Here is a 20,128-nt window from a genome sequence, read left to right as displayed (position 1 = left end):
ATCAACTCGCTGGTTTATGATGTTAAAAGTCCATTACGTTGCTTTTTTCGAGCACTGTGCCCATAGATCCCTCTAAGCTGTGCGTGTGTGCACGTGCACACGTTTTTCAACCAGCGCACAAAGGAAATTAATGTGCACATAAAAGGTTAGTTACTTAAAATAATGTAGTAATTAATAATTATTGAAAATAATCTTTTAGCTGACTGTTTCTGTTAACTCGTTAGTCGGTTTTTCAAATACCACAATGCGCGTCACTAATTTACGTCACCTCACCTTTCCTGTTCCGGTTTGTACAGCTGCATCATGGCAGCAGCCATATTTGGCTGACAGTGTTCATATCGTAAAGTTTATAAAGGTCTGTTTCAAATCCTGTAGATAGCTTACTAAGTTTTTATTGGAAAAAAATATTGATTCACTATGTCGAATTCAAAAGAAGCGAAGGGCGTGAAGTGCAAAAGAACTGTAAATTTGTTTAAAGTTGAATGGCTTAACAAAGTGGTAGAAACCGTTACACCGAAAGCTCATGAGGTCATGAACATTTAGCTACGAGAAATATTTATGTATGATTCGGAAACTGGAGTTATCTGTTTGTATTGTCATGATACGAAAGTTGCTGGAGAATTTGCTAGTGGAAAGAAGTGGGATGATATTTGGAAACTTAACTTTTTGAAACGTCATTTGGCAAGTAAATCGCATTTGGACGGTGTACTAAAGATCAGGCAACAGAACCCGTCATTACCCTTTATAGGAGTGCTACGCATGTTACGGTTGAGTGCAGATGAGCTAGAGCGAAGACGATCAAACCCAGAGAAGATCAAAGTTGAGGTACAAAAATGGTCAGCTTTTGATTTCTCCGCAATTGCAGATTGTGACTTCACATTTGGTGATGAATAAGTTAATGTCTTATGTCTAAAATATCATGATTTTCTAGCTGAAAATATTGTAATAGTTAGACAGTTTAATGATTTCAAATTTTCCATGCAAGAAAAAATTAAATCCAAACCGATTTAAAGCTTTGCTCAAATGGTGGCATTTGTACTTCAAAATGAACAGTTTTGCGACCTTGCACAGTTGATGGACACTGGGGGAACCTTTCTTGTGTCTAGTGCGGACTGTGAGTGAGGTTTTAGCCTAATGAATCAACTCAGAAACAAGCTGAGAAGCTGTTTAGGTGAATGTCATTTGGGTATATTAATGAGAATCAAAACCTATCAATTGGATGGAAGTTCTATTAGTCTAGATGGAGTTTACAAAGAATGCGTAAATGCCAAAGACAGGAGAGAGGAAAAAATAACTGAGTGACTTAAATATGTATGTTGTTTTGTTGTTATTCTGTGCAGTCTCCTGTGGCGACACCGACCCTTGATCCGCCCGTCTCCAGTTCCTCGAGATCCCAGGCTTCTGAATCCGTGCAGAAATCTTAGGCCAAGCCTTTGGCATGCCGAATAGCGGCCAATTGTGGAACACTGAGAGCGGGTCCCATTCCTGCAAAGAACCGAAGTCAGCGTGTAACTCCAGGTCAAGGTCTTCAAAAGAACCCTGAAACAGAAAAATAGGAATATTAAAGATGGAAATAGAATTGTTTTCTTAGATGCAAGCAAGGGAGAGTCACCGTTGGGCGCCATAACTATTTAGCTCCACCTCCTATTACAAAGAATGGTGGGAGCTATTCCTATCAGTATCAATACCAGGTTTTCACGCAACAGTTAACTAGTTATGATCTTGTACATTTCCAACAAATATTCTCTCAATCCGCTGTACTCCAAGGAGAATATCTCCAGTTTCTCTGGAATATATTTTTAGCTGGAATCAGTGATCCCTGAAATGTCCCAGCATCTTTTTCCTCCAAGTATATTAGGAACTTTGTAACTTTTCTAAAAGAGTCTAGAATTGGATACAGTGAAGCATTTTATTTTGGTTGGTTTGTGCTAGCAACTTTTCCTTGTGGTAGGAGAGAGAAGGTAATGAGGCACTTTGTGTTGGAAGTCCTTGACCAGTAGAGCACCAGAGGGTTTGATGTTGCGATCCTCAGTGTTTGTTAAGCACATTAACAACTTAGCTGTGACTGTAGGAGGTACAATTAGTGTTTGCCGATGACATGAAAATTGGTTGTTGTTGATGATATTATGATATTGAGGAGGGGAATTTTGGGCTATAGGATGATATTGATCAGCCAGTAACTTTTGCAGTTGGAATTTAATCTGTGTGAAATGCTGCATTTTGGAGGTCAAAACACCACGAATGGTTGGGCCCTGTATTAACCCCATGACTGCAATGTGAACACTTTAAACTGCCTTTTTATAATGCTGTTTGTATTGTAAATACATGTCGTATTTATGTAATTTATTCCATATCTGTACTTTAACCTCTAACTTTATTTTTTACATAATTCTTTATCCTTTATAATTGTTGAATGTTGTTTTTTGCTGTACATTGAGCCTTGACCAACACACACAGCAAATTCCTAATGCAGTGGATTCTGGTTATTTGGGTCATCGGTTATTTGGGGCAGCTGCTTATTTGATACAACTCTTACAGAACAAAAACTAATTGAGAACATAACTTTCTCTTTGTTTATTTGGGACACTATGCCACTTAATTGAGACAGGCGACTTGCCAAAGTCTAAGTAGCATCAATCTCACGTGCACTTGTGTGGCCATTAGAATCTACACCATACTTAAAGTGAACAGTTTTTAAATAGAGTCAGTTATGTGTGTGTCACTGATAGAAATAAGCAGTAAGACAATTTTGAACTGTTTGCTGACCACGGTTTCAAGCATTCAGGCTTGGAATTGTCAGAAACAGCCCAGAGAGAAAATGAAACGATTTCACAGCTTCAAGTTAGGAACTTCAAAGAATTTGGAGGTATCAACAATCATCTTGAATGTTACAATGAAAATGAAGGTTTGGAGGATGCAATCATCAAAAGCATTGAATGAAGGCAGTTCATTGCCTCCATTGCTCGAACTAGGTGTCTGTGCTGATTTTGTTCATTTACAGTCAATGAAAAGAACACGGCAGCATACGACTACATTGGATGAATTCCTCCATCGATAACTATTAGGAACTAATACACAGTTTTATAGTACTGTAGAAGTATTAGCAGTCTTTTGATTTGTTTTGTATTTCATTTAAATACTTAAGTTGTTATTCAGTTAAACAGTAGTTTGTCTTCGTTATACCTTTTTAAACTATTTCGTGAAACTTGAGCTAATTGTGCCAGTTGCTTAATTGGGCCAAAAGGTACTGGTCCCAGTGTGTCCGAATTAACCGGAATCCACTGTGCATGTAAATGTATATGGCCAATAAAGTTGATCCTTGATATTGAGGAACAAAGTGAACAAGTTCAAAGATCCCTAAAGGTGGCAGTATACATAGATAATATAGTGAATGAGACATACAGGATATTTGTCTTCATTAGCCAGAGCAGAGAGTAAAAGAGTAGGGATGCCTTGGTACAACTTTATAAACCACCTTTATGAAATATTGCTTAGGCCACAGCTGGAATACTGTAAGCTGTTTTGGTTGCTCTACTATTAGAAGGATGTGATTGCACAGGTGAGAGTGCGACGTAGCGTCACCATCATGATGCTTGGGAAGGATATTTCAGTTATGAGGAGACACTAGATAGGCTGAAATCATGTTCCTTGGAGCAGGAGTGACTGAGGGTGGACCTGATAGTGATATGACTAGTGCTTTCTGAGAATATAACTTTATTAACAATAAATCATATAGAAATGCCTTTATAAAGCTAGCTGTTATAATGTTGAATTAAATGTTTGAAAAGGGGAGTTGGTGACATTTCATCATTATTTATCTTGCTAATATTTGTAAAACATATAGCTAAAGCTGCTGAGTGAAAGTATAAAGGTGAAATTTGTGGATATTTTTGCTTCTTAGGAATAGGTTATGATTTTAAGTGGCCTCTCTCTCAACTGCGTGAGATTCACCTTCGTCGTTACAACTTGAGAAGGTCAGCACTGGAGATCTTCCTGATCGATCAAACTAACTACTTCCTGAACTTCAAAAAGGAGGTGAGACCAAAATGAATGCTGAAGTAGAGTGCTAAAAATAGTCCCAAGAAAATGGCAAATGTTTTAAATAGCTGATATTGATGGAAGGACTTCCCAATCAAATTATGCTTAATATTACAATTTATCTTGTTGCTATTTATTATTTGCCACTAAATGTACACATTTATCTCCCTTTCCTCAAGAACTGGGTGAATATTGTGGCTTATCTTCAATAGTTGACTTGTAAGGACAAACAAGAATCTTCCATCCTCCATTATTTATCAAAATCAGAAAATGGAGCTTTCATTGCCCATTTCCCTGTGGAGCAGTCTAGACTAGTTTTCAAGATAGGCTAGACAAATATTTCGACTGCTGTCATATTTTCATCCTTGTCTAACAATCTTTTCTTCTGCTGTAAACTGTAGGTGAGGAACAAAGTCTATAGTCGTATATTATCCCTTCGACCACCCAACTTGTATGGCACCCGATCACCCCAGGAGCTGCTAAAGGCATCGGGGCTTACGCAGGTATTGCACCAAGAGGGACTAATCACTTTACACAATCTCCTGATGCTGCATGTATCTGGGTTCATGTTTAAGTTTGAAGTAAGTAACTAAATTCACATAAGCATTCTCAGAGCGTCCCAAATCATCAGCAAATGGATTATTTTTAAGTGCTGTCACTGTTATCAAGGTAAATAAGGTAGGTCAGCTGCTATCAGAAGGCCGCACAGCTAATAAATGAGCTACTTTTGTCAGCGATAAATCGTGATGAATGTCACCAACTCCCCTTTTCAAACATTTAATTCCACATTATAACAGCTGACTTTATGCAGGCATTTCTAATTGCTCTCCTATATGAATTAGTGTTAATAAAATTATAATCTCAGAAAGCAGTAGTCATACCTCTATCAGGTCCACCCTCAGTCACTTCTGCTCCAAGGAAAGCAACTTCAGCCTATCCAGTCTCTCCTTATAACTGAAACATTCTTCCTAAGCAACCTACTGGTGACACTACACTGCACTCTCTCTTGTGTAATCACAACCTTCTAATAGTACAGCAACCAAAACAGCTCACAGTATTCTCAGCAACACACACAGAATGCTGGAGGAACTCAGCAGGCTGGGCAGCATCTATGGAAAAGAGTACAGTTGACATTTTCGGCCGAGATCCTTTAACAGGACCCACACATATTCCAGCTGGAGGAATAATTTTAATAAAAATAATAGTGCTTATCATGCCATAGGGATTTTTGAGTTGGTTGACAGAAGCCTCGTTTGATTACTTTTCTGGGGAAAACAAAAGCAAAACAGACATAATCAGGTGTTAATTAATTCATGAAGATTGATGAATTCTGAGGTTTTTCTCAGGGTAGCTTATTGCTGAGATATATTTCCCATGCCTTTTAACATTACAGGAAACTTGTGATTAATTTCTATCTGTTGCTGTGTATTCTGTCATAACAGATATTAATCACTGATAATAACTGTGGATGACTTTCCTCAGATATTCCATTGAATGATCTGTGCTCACTAAGTAGATTTACTTATTTTTGTTTATGTTCTGCTGATGTGATGAGAGAACTGGGGATTAGAAAGAAAACCTGACACGTCTGTGTTATCTTTCAGAAATGGGTGAACCGAGAGATTTCAAACTTTGACTACCTCATACAACTTAACTCTATTGCGGGGAGGACTTACAACGATCTTGCTCAGTATCCAGTGGTACGTAGACTCAGATGTTTCAAATTTACCATGCAACTATGACTTGCTTTTTGTTCATTAATTGTATGTTTTGTGAAAGTAACAACAGTGCGAGTTGGGAACACTTATTTAAAATGAAGTTCTTAACCTCAGGGAAAAAAAAAATTCCAGAGTTCAAGTTTTCATAGTTAATGCATGATGTCAGTTGTGGAGAGATATACCTTAGAAGTCGATGCTTTAGCTCATTAAGTCTTCACTGACCAGCTACTGTACATGTTTTATATTAATGCTACTTTAATCGTTTTTTTTATTCTAATATTCTCATCAACTTTCCTGAGATTCTACCACTCACCCACACACTCGGGGCAATTTACAGTGAACAATTAACCTTCCAATCCACATCTCTTTGGGATGTGGGAAGAAACCATAGCACCCAGAGGAAACCTGTACACTCACAGGTAGAGCATGTAAACTCCACACACTGACAGCACCCAAGATGAGGATTGATTGGGTCTTTGGCATTGTGGGGCAATGGATCCACTGGCTGTGCCACCATGTAGTAACACACTTCATCAAAGATTGCTCTGTTAGTTGTAGAGCTAAAACTCTTAAGTGAAGTAATATGACCTCTTATTTTTTTTCCTGACACTTGGCTTTAATACTGCGGAAGTAAAAGTAAAGGGCATTGAATTTGTTTGTGTTGTCTACTTTCTGGAAGATAGTTTGAATCCTGCGTGCATTACTGTAATGAAAGTGAAAGTCTTGCAACTAAGAGTCCATATGAAATTGGACAGTTACTTAACTGGCCATAAGAAAGGGGTTTCTTTGTATTCTCAGCAGCCACTGCCCTAAGTGAGGTAGCTGATGCTGAGAGTGGAAATGCTCACACAGGCTTGTTTGGAATAATTTTTATACTTTATAGTCGCCAAACAATTGATACTAGAACGTACAATCATCACAGCGATATTTGATTCTGCGCTTCCCGCTCCCTGGATTACAAATCGATAGTAAATATTAAAAATTTAAATTATAAATCATAAATAGAAAATCGAAAAGTGGAAAGTAAGGTAGTGCAAAAAAACCGAGAGGCAGGTCCGGATATTTGGAGGGTACGGCCTAGATCTGGGTCAGGATCCGTTCAGCAGTCTTATCACAGTTGGAAAGAAGTTGTGGAAAGAAGTTGTTCCCAAATCTGGCCGTACGAGTCTTCAAGCTCCTAAGCCTTCTCCCGGAGAGGGAAGTGTGTTGGCTGGGTGGGTCGTGGCCTTGGTTATCCTGGCAGCACTGCTCCGACAGAGTATGGTGTAAAGTGAGTCCAAGGACAGAAGATTGGTTTGTGTGATGTGCTGTGCTGCGCCGTGTTCATGATCTTCTACAGCTTCTTTCGGTCTTGGACAGGACAACTTTCATACCAGGCTGTGATGCACCCTAAAAGAATGCTTTCTACGGTGCATCTATAAAAATTAGTGAGGGTTTTAGGGGACAGGCCAAATTTCTTTAGTTTTCTCAGGAAGTAAAGGCGCTGGTGGGCCATCTTGGCGGTGAACTCTGCTTGGTTGGACCAAGTCAGGTCATTTGTGATATTGACCCCAAGGAACTTAAAGCTTTTAAAGTTGTGCATAAAACCTTCTGAATTGTATTATGCTGTACTTCATATCAGGTTTGACAACTGATAAGTATGGGAGAAGTATTTAATTCTTCAACATTAATTTTATTACTTTGATTTAATACGAAGGACGTATAAATGCCCAAAATAAAACTAGAGAATGCTGGAACTATTCACTAAGTCAAGAGGTCAGAGAGAAAAAGAATTAACATTTTAGGCCAATGACTTTTCATCAGTATTTTGCTTGATGAAAGAGTCCAGAAACATCTAATACTTTATTCTTATTTAGTGCTTTTTTAGGTGACTTCAAAGAGGCACCAGGGTTCTGGGGTTAAGGCCAGTGTGATTAAACAGATGATGGTGCTGTCATTTATCTTGTGTGTTGTAATTGTGCAGATTGCTGTTAATCATTCACACCAAATGGAGGTGTTGAATCTACAATCATGATACGTGGAAATAGTAATAATTCTGTATTCATTCTAGATTTAGTTTCACTCCACTTTCAACAGGAGGGTAATTAGCATTTTATTTGCATGCTCCTTGCTACTTCCCAAGTTAAATGTAGCCTGATTCAAAACAAATAAAATGAACCCATTTCTCACTTGGTGTTGTAGGCATTGCTGTATATTTATTTCATTGGTAATGGGCTGAGTAAGTCATCTTTTTTTTAATTCGAAGAAGTTTTATGCTCAGTGTTCATGATAAAACAATGTCTAAATTCAAGTATAGTGTGTTTTAGAAAACAGCAAGGAAGTAAGATGAGGAGGGAATTTATTACCTTGACATTTTGTCTTGTCATTTTCTGTTTGTTTTCTGGAATCACCATCCCTGCTAAATTTTGTGCTTGAGAAATCTATATACCATCTGCAGTGTTAAAGTGATACATGGTGATGTTCGGGCCTATTTAACACACTTGTTCCTTGATTTCAGTTTCCTTGGATCCTTAGTGATTACACCTCAGAGGAGTTGGATTTAAGTAACCCTGAAGTCTTCAGGGACCTTTCCAAACCCATTGGAGTTGCCAATGAAAAGAATGCCAAAGCTGTGCAGGAAAAGTGGGTGCTTCTTTTTGAAGAAAACCAATGCTTTTTTTCTCCCATTGTTAAGTTTTATGATTTACTCCAGTCTAAAGAGAAACTATAATACTTGTTGCAGTTTCTTTTTATTGCTGTGAAGGTTGTTTGCTTTCTCTTGGCTTCCATTTATCCTCTGCCAGCATCCATTATTCTGTGCTGCTTCTCCGTTGTCAAGGCTCTTGTGTTTCTTTTCTGGCTTTCCCACATCCACAGCAATTTCTTTTTATATAACTGGATAAATGTGAATTATATTAAGTCATTTTAAAGGTACTGAGAAAGCAGACAGGTTTTTAATAGAATGTAACTGGTTTATTATTTCACCTGTGCCAAGATACAATGGGGGAAAAATTGTTTGCATGCTATCCATGCAGATCATTCCAAATGCAAGTACATCAAGGTAGCACAAAAGGGAAAGCAGATTACAACGTTACAGTTGCAGAGAAAGTATAGCACAGGTAAACAATGTGGTGTAAAGGCCAAACAAATTAAATTGAAAGATGAACAGTTCATCTGTATTATCTGGATGCATCAGAAAATTAATTAGAAGCTTGAAGTTTACCTGCAAACTATTCTTTTCTACCAGTCACTTAGTTTCTGTCCAGTCTGAAGGCATAATTAGAATCAGTTTAATTATCACTGACACATGTCGTGATTTATTTTTGTTTTGCTGCAGTATGGTGCAATACATAAAAATACTATAAATTGCAATACAATATACAGTTGTAAGAAAAAGTTTGTGAACCCTTTGCAATTACCTGGTTTTCTGCATTAATTACTCATATAATGTGTTCTGATCTTCATCTAAGTCACAATAATAGACAAACACAATCTGTCTGAACTAAGCACACAAACAATTGTACTACTACTTGTCAATACTAACTTCATCTAAATAATTGCAGTCTAGGTTCAAACAAGTATGTGAACCTCTGGGGTAATGCCTTCTACAAAAGTTACTTGGAGTCAGGTGTTCCAATCAATGAGATGAGATTGGAGGTGTGGGTTGTAGAGGTGCCCTGCCCTATAAAACAAACACACAAAGTCAGGTTACTGACAGAGCCTGCTCTTCTCAAGAAAGAGCTGATAATGTGCACCATGTCTCGATCAAAACAACTTTCATAGGACCTTAGAAGAAGAATTGTAGAGATGCATCAAGCTGGAAAAGGCTACAGGAGCATTTCTAAAGACCCGAGTCTTCTTCAGTCCACAGTATGAGGAATTGTCTACAAGGGAGGAAATTCAGTACTGTTGCTGCTCTCCCTAGGAGTGGCCGCACTGCAGAGATAACACCAAGAGCAGGACGTGCAATGCTGAAGAAGGTAAAAAAGAACCCAAGGGTAACAGCAAAAGACCTGCAGAAATCTCTAAAACTTGTAAAAGTCTCTGATCATATGTCCACTGTAAGAAAAACACTGAGCAAGAATGGTGTTCCTGGAAGGACAAAACAGAGGAAACTACTGCTCTCATTAAAAAAAAACATAGCTGCACATCTCAAGTTTGCAAAATGCTTCTGGGACAATGTGCTGTGGACAGATGAGACAAAAGTTGAACTTTTTCGTAGAAATGCCCACAGCTATGTTTGGAGGAAAAAGGGCGCTGCATATCAAAACTTCATTCCAGTGTAAAGCATGGTAGAAGGAGCATCATGCTTTGCTGCCTCAGGGCTTGTACAGCATGCAACTGTTGGGTGAACAATGAATTCAAAATTGTATCAAGACATTTTACAGGAGAATGTCAGGGCATCAGTCTGTCACCTGAAGCTTAATAGAAATTGGATGATGCAACAAAACAATGATCTGAAACACAGGAGTAAATCAACAACAGAATGGTTTAAAATGAAGAAAATTCATGTATTAGAATGGCTGTCAGAGCCCTGACCTTAACCCAATTGAGAAGCTGTGGCCTGACCTGAGGAGAGTTGTTCGTGCAAGGTATCCCAAAAATATTGATGACCTGAAACAGTTTTGTATGGAGGAATGGTCTAAAATTCCGCCTCACCATCGTGCAAGTTTGATTAGCAGCTACAGGTTATTAGTTTAGGCAAATTATTGTGACTTAGTTGAAGATCAGACCACATTTTATGAGTAATCTTATGATGGGCCCAGTATAGATCTTCAGAGATGTTGAAACCCAGGACATCCAGTGTTACCAGTATTGAATTTTTGATGGCCATGCCTCCATACTCTGTAAAATAATACAATGAAATGAATTTCATACACTGCTATGTTAGTTATTGTCATGGAAAGAATCAGTCTTTAAATTCCTACAAGACTCTGATGTCCCTTTCTCTTATTGTGCTGCAGGTTTGATAACTTTGAGGATCCAACAGGGACGATTGACAAGTTTCACTACGGAACTCACTATTCCAATGCAGCTGGTGTAATGCACTACATGATACGGGTTGAGCCCTTTACAACTTTACACATACAGCTACAGAGTGGCAGGTGAAACAGTTCAGCATATCTCAAGTGCTGATTAAGTGTATTACTAGCATTAACTATGACAGCTTCTTCATTAGACAGACTGCAGGATTTCAATTGTAATTCAAATTATTTGAAACATTAAGGATAGGCAATAAATGTGAGTGCGTGATCAGCATTTATTGCCACTACTTAATGTCAGCAGCTTGCTCACATCTTTCCTTGGCTTTGCCCCTCTTTATCTCTAACTTCTCTACACTTCATGGAGTCTGTTTTGTTTTAAATGTCCCTAAGTGCTAGGACTGTTCTGAACAAGGATCCTAAACCTGAAACATTAACTGTTTCTGTTTTCATAACTTAGCCATTGACTGGCCAAGGCCTGGAGCTCTTGAATTCCCACACAATGTTTGAACCTTTTGATGGATTTGTGGGGCTGGGATAACTGGAGAGGATTGGAGGATAAGAGGATATTAATATTGGTATTAAGTATCCTATTATGATCAATTAATCAGTCTGAAAAATGAAAACCTAGATTATTAGAATGTTTTTGCCCATTGGCCCATGATGTCTGTTTAATTGAACTTTTCACATTGCTGATTTATTTGTTCCTTATATACTTAATCACTGAGAGTCACAGTCAAGAGACTCAGACAGAATGGAAGCCAACCTTTCCATCCAACTAGTCCATGCCAACTAAAATGCACTATCCAACTTAAGCCCCATTTTCCAGCACTTAGCCCTGAACCTTCTGAACCTTTCCAATTTATGCACTTGTTCAACTGTCTTTTAAAAGTTGTTATTGTAACTCTGTCAGACACTTCCTCTGGCAGCTGATTCCACATGCAGTAGATAACACCCTTTATGTAAAAGTAAAAAAAAAATGTTGCCTTCAAGCTCCTCTTAAATTTTTCTCTTCTCACCTGAAAAGTTCTTAATACCTCAGCCTTGGGGAAAAAGACTGAAGGCTTTCACCCTATGTATGCCTCTCATGATTTTATACACCTCATTAAATTCACCTTTCAGTCTCTTAACGCCTAGGAAATAAAATCCTATCCTATCCAGCCTCTCCCATAACTCAATTACTCAAGTCTTGGCAGCATTCTTGTAATTTTTTTCTGCACTCTTTCTAGTTTAATAACATCTTTTTTAGAACATGGTAACAAAAAATGAGCACAATATTCCAAGTGCAACCTCACCATCATCCTGTATGACTGCACCTTGACTTCCCAACTGTTATTTTCGGTGCCCTGAGTGATGAAGTCCACCATACCAAAAGCTGCCTTCACCACCCTGCCTACCTTTGACTCCCCTTTCAGGGAACCATGTATTTGTACTCCAAGGTCCTGTTGTACAACAATCACAGAGTCCTTTGTTTCGCTATGAAAGCCCTATCTGCTTTTGACATTCCAAAATATAACAATGTGCATTTATCTAAATTACACTTTATTTGCCATTCCTCAACCCACTTATTCAGTAGATCACGATCCCCTGTGATTTTTGATAATTTCCTTCATTGTCTACTATAACACCTGCATACATACCGATCTTGCATAGTGCATTCATATCCAAATCGTTGATACAGGTGACAAATAACAATGGGCCCAACACTCACCCTGAGGCACACCATTAGTCATAGACCTCCAGTCTGAGAACCAACCTTCCACTGTCACCCTCTTCTTTCTATCGTTAAGCCAATTATGTGTACAGCTAACCACCTCCGGAATTCCATGTAATTTAACCTTTCAGAGCAGCTTACCACATGGAACCTTATTAAAAAGTCTCACTGAAGTCCATATCAACCACACCTGCTGCCTTGCCCTCATCAGTCTTCTTATTTGCCCTCATCAGTTTTCTTATTCGCCCCATCAAAAACCTCAGTCATTTGTAAGATGTGATCTTCCATGTACGATGCCATGCTGATTAACCCTAATCAATCCGTCTTTCCAGATATGCATTTGCAGTATCTTATCCTTCAGAATTCTCCCCAGTAGCTTACCTACCACAGATATTCCACTTACTTGTATATAGTTCCCAAGTTTTTCTTTGCCAATCTTCTTAATTAAAGGCACAAAATTCACTACCCTCCAGTCTACTGATACTTCACCTGTGGCTAACAGTAATGCAAGTATCTCAGCCAGTGCTCATGCAATTTCTTCTCTAGTAGACTCTCATAATGTTCCTGAATAAACCTGGCCAAGTCCTAGATATTCATTCCTTTTAAGACATCCAGTACCTCCTCTACTATAATGCAGACTATCCCCAAGACCTCCCATTTCCTTTTCCGAGTTCTGAAGTCTTCATGTCTTTCTCCATGGTATAAACAGAAGGAAATTATTCATTTGGGACCTTGCCCATCTCCTGTGCTCCACACAAAGGTGCCCCTTTGATCTTTATTTTCTCAAGTTATTCTTTTCTCCCTTAATTCTAAAATCTCAGGTACCCTTTTGTCTTTCTGACTTCCTTTCTGAGTACGCTTCTGCAGTTCACATTCCTCCAGTGATTCACTTGATCCTAGTTGCCTGTATCTGACACGTGCTTTCTCTTTTTCTTGGCCAGGCCCTCAATATCCCTCATCATCCAGGGTTCCCTACTCCTCTCAGCTTTGCCCTTCACTCTAACAGAAGCACAAGACATAGCAAAGTTAAACCATTTAGTTCATCGAATGATGGCTGATTTATTTTCCCTTTCAACTGTCTACCTTCAATTTGTCTACCTTCTCCCTATAACCTTTTGATGTCCTTACTAATTAAATACCTATCAATTGTTTTAAGTATATCCAGTGACTCAGCCATCTATGGCAATGTATTCCACTGATTCACCACACTCTGGCTAAAGAAATTCCTCCTCACCTCTGTTCTAAAGGGAAGACCTTGTATTTCGATGGTTTGCATAACATGCAATCCTTGAGCTCTCACTACCCCTTGTTTTTAAAAGCTTCCCACTTGCCTGTGGTTCCCTTGTCTACTCCAATTGACCTTTGCAAGCTCCTGGTTGATACGTTAAAACTCCCTTTGCCGTGAATTAGAGCCTGAACCTGCGGCCCAGTCCTGTCCTTTTCCATATTTGTTACTGCCTCTTTCCACCTGTATCCCAGCATTTTGTACTTCCTTTCACATGTGGTCTTTGATGAAAAATAATGGGAATATTGGTGGTTGGCCACTATCAGCAACTGAACGTGTTACTTAGGAATGACAGCTTTGGAAAATTTATGGAGGTTTGCTTACCCATATTTTAAAAACTTTTTGTGCTCTTTATCTTCAAGATTCGACTGTGCAGATCGTCAGTTCCATTCCATCCCTGCTACCTGGCAGGCTCTCATGGAGAATCCTAACGATGTAAAAGAACTCATTCCTGAATTCTTCTACTTTCCAGAATTCTTAGAAAATCAAAATGGTATGTATTTGAGCTAATCAGATGAATATAGTTTCAGAATCAGATTTATTATCACTGACTTATGTAGCCGCCTGGTAAGCCCCAGGCTCGCTCAGCTTGCTTTCGTCTAGGGGGAGCAGCCTTTGGCCCTGCCAAACTGGGTAAGCAAGTTTGTGTGGATGTCGTATGATGTACCCCACACTACCAATTAACAGACAGCACACAATGTATGATTTACAGACTACACGTTATAGATCTTACTGGAACTATGTAATTAATAGAGATACAATATAAAAAGAAAGTAAAAGGCGCCAAACTTATCAGAGTTCAACCACTTCGTGCACAACTTTTGGAGCTCAATTAACGGAATCTTCTTTCCACCATTCGATCTCCTCCAACCTCCTTGACCCACCACCTGGGACCAATCACGGTGGTGGACCAGAACGCGTCCAGCACGCCCTTCCTCTTCGATTCTCCTCCTGAAAAGCCCTGGGCCTCGGACTCCCTCTTGGGTCCGATCCTCGCCCAGCTTACAACATCTCTCTCATCGCATCTCCTCTCCCTGTCCCCATCGCGCCTTCTGCCCAAAGCCCGCAAAACAATAGCTTACAGACACACAAGAAAGAATATCCCAATTGGTTAGCAAATGAATACAATTCCCGTTATCAGTAATTATAACCCAAACAAGCTGCTACCGTTAACTCAGCAGTTAACATTACAGAGAAGCCATTTTTATAACATAACAAAGAAGCCATTTTATTAGCCTTAGCAAATAACATGAAAGAAGAAACCCCTTACACTTAGATGACATGAGATGGTAGACCTATTGTCTCAACTTGCTCCTGCCCCACTGAACTCATTTCTGCATACCTCGACACTGTTTTATCCCCCCCTTGTTCAATCCCTTCCTACCTTTGTTTGTGACACTTCTCACGCTCTGAAACTTTTCGATGATTTTAAGTTCCCTGGCCCCCACTGCTTTATTTTCACCATGGATGTCCAGTCCCTCTATACTTCCATTCCCCCATCAGGAAGATCTCAAAGCTGTTTGCTTCTTTTTGGATTCCAGACCTAACCAGTTCCCCTCTACCACCACTCTGCTCTGTCTAGCGGAATTAGTCCTTACTCTTAATAATCTCTCCTTTGCCTCCTCCCACTTCCTCCAAACTAAAGTTGTAGCCATGGGCACCCGTATGGGTCCTAGCTATGCCTGCCTTTTTGTTGGCTTTGTGGAACAACCTATGGTCCAAATCGATTCTGGTATTTGTCCCCCACTTTTCCTTCGCTACATCGACGACTGCATTGGCGCTGCTTCCTGCACGCATGCTGACTTCATTAACTTTGCCTCCAACTTTCACCCTGCCCTCAAGTTTACCTGGTCCATTTCCGACACCTCTTTCTCCTTTCTTGATCTTTCTGTCTCTATCTCTGGAGACAGCTTATCTACTGATGTCTACAATGAGCCTACGGACTCTCACAGCTACCTGGACTATTCCTCTTCTCACCCTGTCTCTTGCAAAAATGCCATCCCCTTCTCGCAATTCCTCCGTCTCCGCCGCATCTGCTCTCAGGATGAGGCTTTTCATTCCAGGACGAAGGAGGTGTCCTTTTTTAAAGAAGGGGGCTTCCCTTCCTCCACCATCAACTCTGCTCTCAAACGTATCTCCCCCATTTCATGCACATCTGCTCTCACTCCATCCTCCTGCCACCCCGCTAGGAATAGGGTTCCCCTTGTCCTCAACTACCACCCCACCAGCTCCTGGGTCCAACATATAATTCTCCGTAACTTCCGCCACCTCCAATGGGATCCCACCACTAAGCACATCTTTCCCTCCCCCCTTCTCTCTGCTTTCCGCAGGGATTGCTCCCTATACGACTCCCTTGTCCATCCGTCCCCCCCATCCCTCCCCACCGATCTCCCTCCTGGCACTTATCCTTGTAAGCGGAACAAGTGCTACACATGCCCTTGCACTTCCTCCCTTACCACCATTCAGGGCCCCAGACAGTCCTTCCAGGTGAGGCGACACTTCACCTGTGAGTCGGCTGGGGTGATATACTGTGTCCGGTGCTCCCCATGTGGCCGTTTATATATTGGCGAGACCCGACGCAGACTGGGAGGCCGTTTTGCTGAACACCTACACTCTGTCTGCCAGAGAAAGCAGGATCTCCCAGTGGCCACACATTTTAATTCCACATCCCATTCCCATTCTGACATGTCTATTCACGGCCTCCTCTACTGTAAAGATGAAGCCACACTCAGGTTGGAGGAACAACACCTTATATTCCGTCTGGGTAGCCTCCAACCTGATGGCATGAACATTGACTTCTCAAGCTTCTGCTAATGCCCCACCTTTCCCTCGTACCCCATCTGTTATTTATTTATATACACACATTCTTTTTCTCTCTCTCCTTTTTCTCCCTCTGTCCCCCTCACTATACCCCTTGCCCATCCTCTTGTTCCCCCCCCCCACCCCTTTTCTTTCTCCCTGGGCCTCCTATCCCATGATCCTCTCATATCCCTTTTGCCAATCAACTGTCCAGCTCTTGGCTCCATCCCTCCCCCTCCTGTCTTCTCCTATCATTTTGGATTTCCCCCTCCCCCTCCCACTTTCAAATCTCTTACTAGCTCTTCTTTCAGTTAGTCCTGACGAAGAGTCTTGGCCCGAAACGTCGACTGTACCTCTTCCTAGAGATGTTGCCTGGCCTGTTGCATTCACCAGCAACTTTGATGTGTGTTGCTTGAAATTCCAGCATCTGCAGATTTCCTCGTGTTGACATGAATTTGGTGTTTTGCAGCAACAATATGGTGCAAAGACATAAATTACAAAATTAGTGCAAAGACAGGGACCGTGTTAGGGAACTGGAGTTGCAGCTCGATGACCTTCATATGGTCAGGGAGAGTGAGGAGGTGATAAAGAGGAGTTATAGGCAGGTGGTCACACCAGGGCCACGGGAGACAGACAAGTGGGTAACGGTCAGGAGAGGGAAGGGGAAGAATCAGGTACTAGAGAGTACCCCTATGGCTGTACTCCTGAACAATAAGTACTCCTGTTTGATTACTGTTGGGGGGGGGCGGGTGGGGTGGACGGCCTACCTGGGGGAAGCAACAGTGGCTGCGCCTCTGGCACAGAGTCCGGCCCTGTGGCTCAGAAGGGTAGGGAAAGGAAGAGGAAGGCAGTAGTGATAAGGGAATCCATAGTGAGGGGGTCAGACAGGCGATTCTGTGGACGCAGGGAAGAAACTTGGATGATAGTTTACCTCCCAGGTGCCCGGGTTTGGGATGTTTCAGATCGCGTCAATGATATCCTGCAGTGGGTGGGAGAAAAGCCAGAGGTCGTGGTACATATCGGTACCAATGACATAGGTAGGAAAAAGGAGGATGTCCTGAAAACAGACTACAGGGAGTTAGGAAGGAAGTTGAGAAGCAGGACCGCAAAGGTAGTAATCTCGGGGTTACTGCCTGTGCTACGTGACAGTGAGTTATAGGAATAGAATGAGGTGGAGGATAAATGTGTGGCTGAGGGATTGGAGCAGGGGGCAGGGATTCAGATTTCTGGATCATTGGGACCTCTTTTGGGGCAGGTGTGACCTGTACAAAAAGGACGGGTTGCACTTGAATCCCAGGGGGACCAATATGCTGGCAGGGAGGTTTGCTAAGGCTACTGGGGAGAGTTTAAGCTAAAATTGTTGGGGGGTGGGAACCGAACTGAAGAGACTGGGGAAGAGGCGGTTGGCTCACAAATAGAGAAAGCTTGGAGACTGTGTGTGAGGGAGGATAGGCAGGTGATAGAGAAGGGATGCGCTCAGTCGACGGTTTGAGATGTGTCTATTTTAACACAAGGAGCATTGTGAACAAAGCGGATGAGCTTAGAGTGTGGATCAGTACTCGGAGCTATGTTGTGGTGGCCATTACAGAGACTTGGATGGCTCAGGGACACGAACGGTTACTTCAAGTGCCGGGTTTCAGATGTTTCAGAAAGGACACGGAGGGAGACAAAAGAGGTGGGTGCGTGGCACTGTTGATCAGAGATAGTTTCACGGCTGCAGAAAAGGTGGATGTCACGGAGGGATTGTCTACGGAGTCTTTGTGGGTGGAGGTTAGGAACAGGAAGGGGTCAATAACTCTGCTGGTTGTTTTTTATAGCTGCCCAATAGTAACAGGGATATTGAGGAGCAGATAGGGAAACCGATCCTGGAAAGGTGTAATAATAACAGAGTTGTCGTGGTGGGAGATTTTAATTTCCCAAATATCGATTGGCATCTCCCTAGAGCAAGGGGTTTAGATGGGGTGGAGTTTGTTAGGTGTGTTCAGGAAGATTTCTTGACACAATATGTAGATAAGCCTACAAGAGGAGAGGCTGTACTTGATTTGGTATTGGGAAATGAACCTGGTCAGGTGTCAGATCTCTCAGTGGGAGAGCATTTTGGAGATAGTGATCATAATTCTATCTCCTTTACAATAGCATTGGAGAGAGATAGGAGCAGACAAGTTAGAAAAGTGTTTAATTGGAGTAAGGGGAATTATGAGGCTATCAGGCAGGAACTGGAAGCTTAAGTTGGGAACAGATATTCTCGGAAAGGTACGGAAAAATGTGGCAAATATTCAGGGGATATTTGTGTGGAGTTCTGCATAGATACATTCCAGTGAGACAAGGAAGTTATGTTAGGGTACAGGGATCGTGGTGTACAAAGGCTGTAGTAAATCTAGTTAAGAAAAGAAAAGCTTACAAAAGGTTCAGAGAGCTAAGTAATGTTAGAGATCTAGAAGGTTATAAGGCTAACAGGAAGGAGCTAAAGAAGGAAATTAGGAGAGCCAGAAGGGGCCATGAGAAGGCCTTGGCGGACAGGATTAAGGAAAACCCCAAGGCACTTTACAAGTATGTGAAGAGCAAGAGGATAAGACGTGAAAGAATAGGACCTATCAAGTGTGACAGTGGGAAAGTATGTATGGAACCGGAGGAAATAGCAGAGGTACTTAATAAATACTTCAGTATTCACTATGCAAAAGGATCTTGGTGATTGTAGTGATGACTTGCAGTGGACTGAAATGCTTGAGAATGTAGATATTAAGAAAGAGGATGTGCTGGAGCTTTCGGAAAGCATCAAGTTGGATAAGTCACCAGGACTGGGTGCAATGTACCCCAGGCTACTGTGGGAGGCGAGGGAGGAGATTGCTGAGCCTCTGGTGAAGATCTTTGCATCATCAATGGGGACAGGAGAGGTTCTGGAGTATTGGAGGGTTGCAGATGTTGTTCCCTTATTCAAGAAAGGGAGTAGAGATAGCCCAGGAAATTATAGACCAGTGAGTCTTACTTCAGTGGTTGGTAAGTTGATGGAGAAGATCCTGAGAGGCAGGATTTATGAACATTTGGAGAGGTATAATATGATTAGGAGTAGTTAGCATGGCTTTGTCAAGGGCAGGTCATGCCTTACAAGACTGATTGAATTTTTTGAAGATGTGACTAAACACATTGATGAAGGAAGAGCAGTAGATGTGGTGTATATGGATTTCAGCAAGGCATTTGATAAGGTACCCCATGCAAGTCTTATTGAGAAAGTAAGGAGGCATGGGATCCAAGGGGACATTGCTTTGTGGATCCAGAACTGGCTTGCCCACAGAAGGCAAAGGGTGGTTGTAGACAGGTGGTATTCTGCATGGTGATCGGTGACCAGTGGTGTACCTCAGGGATCTGTTCTGGGACCCTTACTCTTTGTGATTTTTATAAATGACCTGGATGAGGAAGTGGAGGGATGAGTTAGTAAGTTTATTGATGACACAAATGTTTGGGGTGTTGTGGATAGTGTGGAGGACTGTCAGAGGTTACAGCGGGACATTGATAGGATGCAAATCTGGGCTGAGAAGTGGCAGATGGAGTTCAACCCAGATAAGTGTGAGATGGTTCATTTTGGTAGGTCAAGTATGATGGCAGAATATAGTAT

At 41.2% G+C, this 20,128-nt stretch overlaps 1 protein-coding gene across 4 annotated transcripts in view; it reads left to right on the top strand.

Annotated features, from left to right (window-relative positions):
* Positions 1 to 20,128, top strand: part of nbeal1 (neurobeachin-like 1) — a 273,495-nt gene that overhangs the window by 207,177 nt on the left and 46,190 nt on the right. For all 4 annotated transcript variants that reach the window (XM_072261344.1, XM_072261343.1, XM_072261342.1 and 1 more), the window contains 6 exons: positions 3,902 to 4,035; positions 4,440 to 4,541; positions 5,643 to 5,738; positions 8,254 to 8,378; positions 10,700 to 10,840; positions 14,079 to 14,209. In XM_072261344.1, the coding sequence (XP_072117445.1) occupies positions 3,902 to 4,035; positions 4,440 to 4,541; positions 5,643 to 5,738; positions 8,254 to 8,378; positions 10,700 to 10,840; positions 14,079 to 14,209 (729 nt within the window). The remainder of the gene's footprint in view (positions 1 to 3,901; positions 4,036 to 4,439; positions 4,542 to 5,642; positions 5,739 to 8,253; positions 8,379 to 10,699; positions 10,841 to 14,078; positions 14,210 to 20,128) is intronic.

This window comes from Mobula birostris, chromosome 6, assembly GCF_030028105.1.
Source record: "Mobula birostris isolate sMobBir1 chromosome 6, sMobBir1.hap1, whole genome shotgun sequence".
Taxonomy (NCBI): domain Eukaryota; kingdom Metazoa; phylum Chordata; class Chondrichthyes; order Myliobatiformes; family Myliobatidae; genus Mobula; species Mobula birostris.
The sequence above is the reverse complement of the archived record's forward strand: the minus strand, read 5'-3'. Positions and strand labels throughout refer to the sequence as shown.